The following is a 7,608-nucleotide window of genomic DNA, read 5'->3' on the forward strand; positions in this document are numbered from 1 at the left end:
CATGAAAACCAGCCATTGCCTTCAATCTTGATTCTCTCTCTCTTGGTAGACTCAGTTCGCGTACTCTCCTAGTGACCGCATAAGCCACCTATGAAAACACACACAACAGACATGGTGACGACTCCAGATCCGAAGGCGGCCTGGCTGACGGCTCCATAATACATAATTTTGTAGTATGGAAAGTGGCCCGCACTGTCAAAAAATTCAAAGGCTGTCTGAAAGCCGTGAACGTGGCTGGCAACATAACCCCCTAAGGAGAGAACGATCACGCTCGCAACGATTTGAATACAAATGTAGTAGAATCGAGCGGTGCTGTTTTCTTGTAGTCCCTTCGGGTAGATTACAAGGAGAAATCCGAAGATGGAAAGCAGGGCTGAGACCAGTGTCACAATCACCATGCCCACGACGACGTTGTCCATGAGGTTTTGGAAAGTGATGTCCAAAATAGAGTCCCTGGAGGTGACGAGGTCAGATTTTGCGCGGTCTCGCAGGATGACCGCAAAGCGTACAGTGGCGGAACTGAGACCGGCAAGAGCCAGCCAGGTGATGGCAAGGAAAAGGATGGCAAGACGCATCCTAATCACAGCCCTGGCAGTATTATGGGGCATTTTGTGTCCTTAAAGATAGTCGAATCGATAACAGGAAGGTGAGGTTTGTTTTGTTCAAGGTAATAGTTGAGGAATTAAACAGTGAGAGAAAGAAAGATGAAGAGCGTGAATATCTCAGGGCACCTTGAATTTATATGTGCTATGCACTATTCATATAGATGCTGCCTTACGACGAATGGCCCGGCTGATAGTGAGCCGTGCGAGTGCCTTTTTCATGCATTGTCGGTGAGCGGCAATCCTTAGAGGCGTTTCCTTGGTAAGGATGTGCTAAGTAGAAAGACTGTTTCTATCTTTGAGATCGACGGCCACGGAGACCGTCTCTGATCCTTGGTTATAAAGCAGCTCTTGGAATGACCCCTTATATTCCCAGGATTTACCCTCCTATGGAACAAGGCTAGTATATTATCATCATCTCTAAGACGGTTCATGGATTGTGCATAGCATAATTCAAGCCAATACTGATCCCAGAAAAAGTTTCGATACAGACAGAGTTTGCCTTGGTCTTTTTGTCTCGAGGGACATATTCTTTGCTGTTGATTGGCAAACTTCCGAACACGTCCACAGGAAGACAAACACTATTTTCTTTCGCATCTGTTTTGCTTACTGTATTTGTTGCCAGATAATTTAGGATCTGCTTTCAACCATAAGGCAACTCTCACTGTTCGGTGAATCAACGCGGCCGATTAAGAATCAATTCTGAACCGGGAAATTTAAAAAAGCCCCTCTGGTGAGTAGGTAACTAACATAGCGCAAGTAGGTATTTTCTACGGAAAAACTCACACGTTGTTAGTGTTCAGTGGTTTTTATGTTCAACGTTGATGTAAACGTTGACATCAACTTTCTGACACCATTCACCACCCGTACATCTAAAGGTATTATCTGAGGATAATCAGCGAATGTATTAGCACGATACTACTAAGCTATTGTGGACGAGGCTAAAGCCCCCAGTGTTCCTGGAAGCGCAAACACGACTCCACCAGTCCTCTTTTCTACTGTGGGTTTTGGCGCGGCTGAATCATGAGGCAAGAGCAACCTGGGAGATATCGAAATGTAACTCCCTTCCGCATGTTTCCAGTTCATGACCAACTCCAATCTGGTAACCAGGTTACTCTAGGGAATGCGCTTCAAACCAATCGGTGCTTCGGGCACCACGTGGATACGACAACTGGATTGAAACATCGTTGGTTCGATCGTCGCATTCGTCTGCGTAATGTGATCGAGGGAAAAAATCAACGTCCGTAGTGCTCCTGGGAGCCAGCATTCATATTGGTAATCAGCGAAAACTGGGTAGTGGATATATCTTTCATGGTGGACATCAAACATTCAAAAGCTCATGATTATCCCATGGTGGATGCTACCATGTCCTTCTCTTGCTCTAATAACTTGCTAGTACAGAACCATCACTAGCAAAACTAAAAGGAATTATCATGGATTATAAGCTGCCACAGGCATCAAAGAGGTCCTATACTCTAGACATAGAAGAACATAATGGACTTATATGGCAAACTGGTATTGTTATTTTGAACCCTTTTTCGAGGAATCTATCGGCTGACTATCTATCGCATGGAGGAAATGAATCGACTGAAAACTTCCGTCGGGTCGTTCGTCCATTTATTCACGAAGATCGCGGCCACTCAAGCCAGGTTCTACAGCCGTCTGTTGACCAGTCCACTGGCTCTGTAGCTATAGAGGTAGCTACTTCTGTTGATAGCTCGAGGAACTATATGATGTCTCTAAGCGCGATAAAGACTGAAAATCAAGACCTGCCCCCACTGATCGCGAGAAAAAGAGTAGTCGACTCCTCAACCCTCCCACGAAAGCAACGTCGACACTCGTCCTCCGCGTCTCAAATTCAGGGCCGCTCATAACTGGCGACCCAAGTGCATCGAAAGAGACCTCTAACCCTCACAACAGTTAGTAGGAGTCTGGTTAGCGATACAATTCAATACCTATAAACGCTATCCGACCGCATGTTGGTCTCCGACACCATCTCCTCTAGGGAGTGGGCCACGATGCATCTCGCCACCTAATTACTATAGGGCAGGTACGAAGATATCATTGCGAGAGAAGAGATGGAAACAAACGATGTGTCCGAGTTTGCTTTCCCACCCACATAGCTAGAAGAGAAGTGCGGGAAGTGTGGTGCTGCGGATGAGGACCGGCTGTATGACTGAGAGGCTGTTCCTTCTTATTAGTTTGTTGGCATATTTTGATAGAATAACTGGTTTTTGAAAATGAGCGAGCAATCTTATCTGTCGAAATGTCAGCACATTAATTCAGATGAATAATAAGGCATTACTTGTAGACTATGATAGACTCTAGTATTGGTAGGACAGGAAAGTTTAGAGCGTCGAGACCTAAATCAGCTGTGCCAGTACTCGTCGGACAATGGTGAGAGGGCGACTCGTCGTGCTGAAAGGCGAGCTTTCAAGTCAAAGGCATACCGAACCATAAGCAAGTCCCCCGAAATCTTCCCCATTACCTAGTCAAGATGGTGGCTGCAGCATCACCTAGATGCTGGTCGCTTATAGGTCGCGAGTAATCATAATGGCCATGTCAGTGGAGCTCCTAATGCGCAGCGCAAGAATCAGTGGCAAGTTTGATATTTCATAGCCCTGCCAATTACTGGAACAAACATCCCATATTTTCCCTATGCATTCGTTGACATGAGCATGTCATAGGCGAAACGCCCTAATAGAGGCCGTCGTTATAGAGAAGCTATTGCGGACTCTCGCTCGTTTGATGGCTTCCGTCTTTTTATTTTTGTCTCGTTCTCAATCGTAGAAAACCTAGAACTTGTCCCTGGGCAGCATTTTCTTACCAGGAAACACTTTTATGGGTAACATGATCCCGGGGAGGCTGAGTTAGGGGGCCAATATGCTGAGTTGCGTGGCCTTGTGTCGATTCGTGTGAGAATCCTCAATTAGCTCGAGACTCATGTTCGTGACGGCTGAACAGCTCATTATCAGTCGTAAAAGGTCATCCGTGCCGGCAACACTTTTTATGTAGGCCTCGTGGCTCATCAGCCTCATCTTACGACAGTCTGTCGAAGCTGCTATTCCTATTATTGACGAGAGTCCAATCCCTAACACCGCATGTATAAATAAATAGAATTCCACTTTCTCTCTTCATTCTTGCACGTATTGGATTAGGGAGCACACTCCTGTAATCATGCCATCCAACCCGTTCAAAGACAACATGATATGTGACCTTGGCACTATCAAAGCTCAATCTTAGCTCCCTATTTCAATGTCGGCCCCCACCACCTGCGAGAGTTATACGGCGGCCACTATGAAACCAGCCGGACCTCACTGCCGCAGCAGAGTGAAGGTTATCACGGGGCCTCCCAAGAGCCTTTGTCTTCCCCACTTGTGTGGACTGGAAAACATTGCATCCGTCTTGGTTGTAAGATAGGAGTCGCCATGGGATACTTATCGGAAAGTCATTACTTATGAGATCGCTGGCAAAGTTACAATTGCCACACGCCGCACCCGCCCGTCTCGCATGGTAGCCATCCGGACATACGCGAAAGAGAATGCTCGAAGATTGATATACAGATTCGGACGTCTGGAACATAGGAACGTTCTCTCCTTACATGAATGCTACATGCATGAAGATCTTGTGTTCTTCTTGGTTGATGACTTGCCGCTGATGCTCGCGCATGTTGTCGCTTTTCCATCTGTTTATCCCAGCGAGACAGAATTGGGATCCATTATATGCCAGGTTAGTCTCTCGTGCCCTTTTGATGAGCTGTTCTGACTTTTTAGATCCTCGATGGTGCCTGCTATTTAGTTTTGTTTGGCCTTGCGCACCAATCACTGGCCTGTGATGATATATTATTTGGAATTGACGGGATCATCAAGATAGGTTGGTTGGTGGCCGCATCCTTGCATTATCTGACTAATATTTCGCAGCAAGTTTGGACCATTGTATAGATTGCACGCTAAAGCAATCCGAAGCCGCATATATTGCGGCCCTTCCGTCGATCACAATGCGGCTTATGTAGAAATACGACAAAGACCAAGGCGTTGTTGGCGTAAATGATCTGGAGCGATGGCCAATCGATTCTGCCGCTGTGGGCTTTTTATCCGCTACCGAGACGGCAGGATCAATCAAATCCCTAAGAGATGTGAGTTCTCCTAGCAAGGAGAAGTGTTTTGCTAATATCCAGTAGCAACCCCTGTTGGCGGGCAAGCACCGCCTAAGCGATGATCTGGTCGTTCTCGTAAGAGCAGCTCTGCTCTCTAGTAATTTGAAATGCATTTACAACCCCGAATTTGAAAAGCGCTAAGGGACAGATATATGGTGCACAACTCTCGGATATTCGCCAATCCTTGTCATCGTCGCACGGCTTCACCAAATGCAACATTCCACGCGTCTCCTACAGTCTCTTGCTATATATTAGGGTCCTTTGTTTCTTCTACAACATAAATCATTGTTTTTTTCTGCTCATGGCCTGCTAATATTGCGCTCTAGTGAGCTCACTGCTACATTTTTAACGTTACGTTGTTCGCAAAAGCTTGAAGTCTGACATTGATACCGTGGCCCTCTGAGATGCACAACCTTTGGAAAGCCGAGTTTAAAGGATTTCACGCGGCCAACCTCTGTTCGATGATGAAATCTTTGCATGGATGCTGTTAGAAGAGCTCACAATATCTCTACTAAAAAGACCAAGCTCTTCAAGCCCCAATATTTGAGATCGTAACGGCATTGAATTGCCAGATGTCCATAATAAATGAATTTTAAGCAGCTACCGTATCAACTATGCCTGTGATGGAAAGATGACTGACCCATCAAGACTTCCTACTATCCAGCCCTAAAGGTAGTCACAGACCAGGATCTGGAGCAAGTTGATAAAGATACACCTGAACAACATACATGAAGATGTACGACCAGAGCGGACCTTCCACCAGGTGTCTATACGGACGACCAAGGTGATTGAAAATCAACTTGGCTCATTGTTGTATATATAGGCTCATGTATCCCTTTGAAATATCAAGTCAAGAGCTATAAAATGCTCAAGAATTCCTGCTCCTGTTGTGTTTCCCCATAAACGAGGTGCAGCTGTAGAGTTCGACAATGAATTCGCCCCTTCCTCTTGCATGTTGCGAGGCAGCCTACTCGATAAGGGGCCGTCTCACATTGTCACAGCTATTTCTCATTGTGCCATAAGTTTTCCTCAACTCTTGTCTACCATCGAGCATTGGTGATTGTCGACAGCTACAGGACCTCATTCGCCGCAGCGAAAATGGAGACGATGGCCAGCCACTTTTAGGGATGTTATCTGCCATTTATCTGCCATTTTTTGGATGGCAGATGCAGATGGCAGAGATGACTAATATCTGCCATTTTATCTGCCATTTTTGCTAGCAGCGGCAGATGCGGAGATGACTAATATCTGCCATTTTATCTGCCATTTTTAGCATGGCAGATAAATATCTGCCATATCTGCCATTTCGGTCCTAGTCAACATACGGTAAAGGCAGTGTAGGTCGATCCGGCTAGCACCGTGACAGAGGGTCTATGAAAGAGAGCTTTGAAGTAATACAGATTAATAGAAAACATTAAACAAAGACTATAATTCCCCCTCCTCTGGCTCTATCTCCTCTTTTCCTATTTCTTCCATTTCCCCCTCGTTGTTTCTTTCTTTGGTAAAAGTGTCTTTTAGACTCATGAGTACTCGAAGAGACTGACCATTCAGCTAGTACCGTCGGATTCCAATCATATCCCTCCCTTTACTAAATAGCCTTTCAACTGCAACTTCAGAAAAAGGAATACCAAGAAAAGCCTGAGCCGCAATAGCTAATCGGGGGTACTCATCTGCATGTTTTCGCCACCAATTAAGAAGCCAATCCTCATAACCTAGCTCTAAGGGCTCAGGACCATCAATTGGTTCTGTCTTAAACCACCTTGTAATCTCAGAAGTTGATACTCGCTGCCGCTTCCTCCCAAGTTTGAGGAAATCATCATCTTCAAGTTGATAGCGACGCTTTCCATTCTGTTGAAGATAACCTTCTTGAAAAGTTGAATTCTGAGGATCAGGAAGACATGGGCACATGATCTCAAGTTTCTTCGTAATTCCCTCTACTAGAGAAGCGATATGGTTTGCATCATCAAAGTAAGCCTCTAAAAGGTGTGTCTTGATGCGAGGGTCTAGTACCATAGCAATAAGATAGATATCAGATATATCCATTTTATCAAAGTACTTCTTATAGACTGATTGGCATGCCTTTATAGCCTTCATAATTTCAGGTGGCAGACCAGCAAATTTTCCTTTTTGGTTTACCATCTCGTCAACCATATCATCAAGACGGTAGTAGAGAAAGGAGGCAAGGTTCATCTTTGGTTGTTGTATTAAGACCCTCCGGGTTAAGCGCTCAAACACAGAAAGGACATTTCGAAGATGCTCTAAAAACATCTAGTCTGCTGATGAGAAGGGTCTAGATTATAGCGAGCATATCTGAAGAAACAAGTTCAGCGGCTTCTTAGCCTTTCATAAAATATTTCAGAAGTTAGTAGGGTTAGATATAAGCAGAATATATCATACCTTTAACGCATCTTCTAATATACGAAATATGGAGTTCCAACGAGTATCGACATCCTTCTTAATATATTTCACTGCTATCTAGGATCTCTTATAGCATAGTCTCCAGTCCTCTCTTCGAAGATTACTCTATGTAATCCAGATAGTAAGAACACGAATTTTCTGAAGAGGGTTTAGTTCAGGGATAGTTGAAGTAGGCTCTAGATCATCAACAAGGTCATTTGCTTCACTCATACTTCTAGTCTTTAGAACTTTCAAAATCTTCTTTACCATTAGGTTAAGAACATAGGTAAAGCAACGAATAAAGCTATGTAATCCCTTAATCTCCTCCTCCTCCTCTTCTTTAGCCTCCCTATCTTCTCCACTCTCTTCTCTATTATTATCGCGATCAAGCTGCCACCAAGGGTTTTCTGTTTACTTTATTTGCTGGGTTAGACACCTAACCATCATCTTATT

General features: G+C 44.7%; 4 protein-coding genes across 4 annotated transcripts; 1 reads left to right on the plus strand and 3 right to left on the minus strand.

Moving 5' to 3' along the window:
* Window positions 1–68: 68 nt before the first annotated feature.
* N7495_007388 (uncharacterized protein) lies at window positions 69–608 on the minus strand (the record flags this gene model as incomplete). Its single annotated transcript, XM_057210039.1, has 1 exon — window positions 69–608. One exon carries the CDS (start codon window positions 606–608, stop codon window positions 69–71), a length of 540 nt encoding a protein of 179 aa, XP_057063813.1.
* Window positions 609–2,035: 1,427 nt separating this feature from the next.
* Window positions 2,036–2,476, plus strand: N7495_007389 (uncharacterized protein; the record flags this gene model as incomplete). The annotated part of the gene is made up of 1 exon (XM_057210040.1): window positions 2,036–2,476. The coding sequence occupies one exon, from the start codon at window positions 2,036–2,038 to the stop codon at window positions 2,474–2,476; it is 441 nt and encodes a 146-aa protein (XP_057063814.1).
* Window positions 2,477–6,309: 3,833 nt separating this feature from the next.
* On the minus strand, window positions 6,310–6,948 carry N7495_007390 (uncharacterized protein; the record flags this gene model as incomplete). Its single annotated transcript, XM_057210041.1, has 1 exon — window positions 6,310–6,948. One exon carries the CDS (start codon window positions 6,946–6,948, stop codon window positions 6,310–6,312), a length of 639 nt encoding a protein of 212 aa, XP_057063815.1.
* Window positions 6,949–7,281: 333 nt separating this feature from the next.
* N7495_007391 (uncharacterized protein) lies at window positions 7,282–7,560 on the minus strand (the record flags this gene model as incomplete). The annotated part of the gene is made up of 1 exon (XM_057210042.1): window positions 7,282–7,560. A coding segment is annotated over one exon (279 nt), but the record flags the coding sequence as incomplete, so codon positions are not given.
* Between the last annotated feature and the right edge of the window lie 48 nt (window positions 7,561–7,608).

Source organism: Penicillium taxi (genome assembly GCF_028828555.1).
Source record: "Penicillium taxi strain IBT 34144 chromosome Unknown utg000004l_segment0_segment0, whole genome shotgun sequence".
NCBI classification, from domain to species: Eukaryota; Fungi; Ascomycota; class Eurotiomycetes; order Eurotiales; family Aspergillaceae; genus Penicillium; species Penicillium taxi.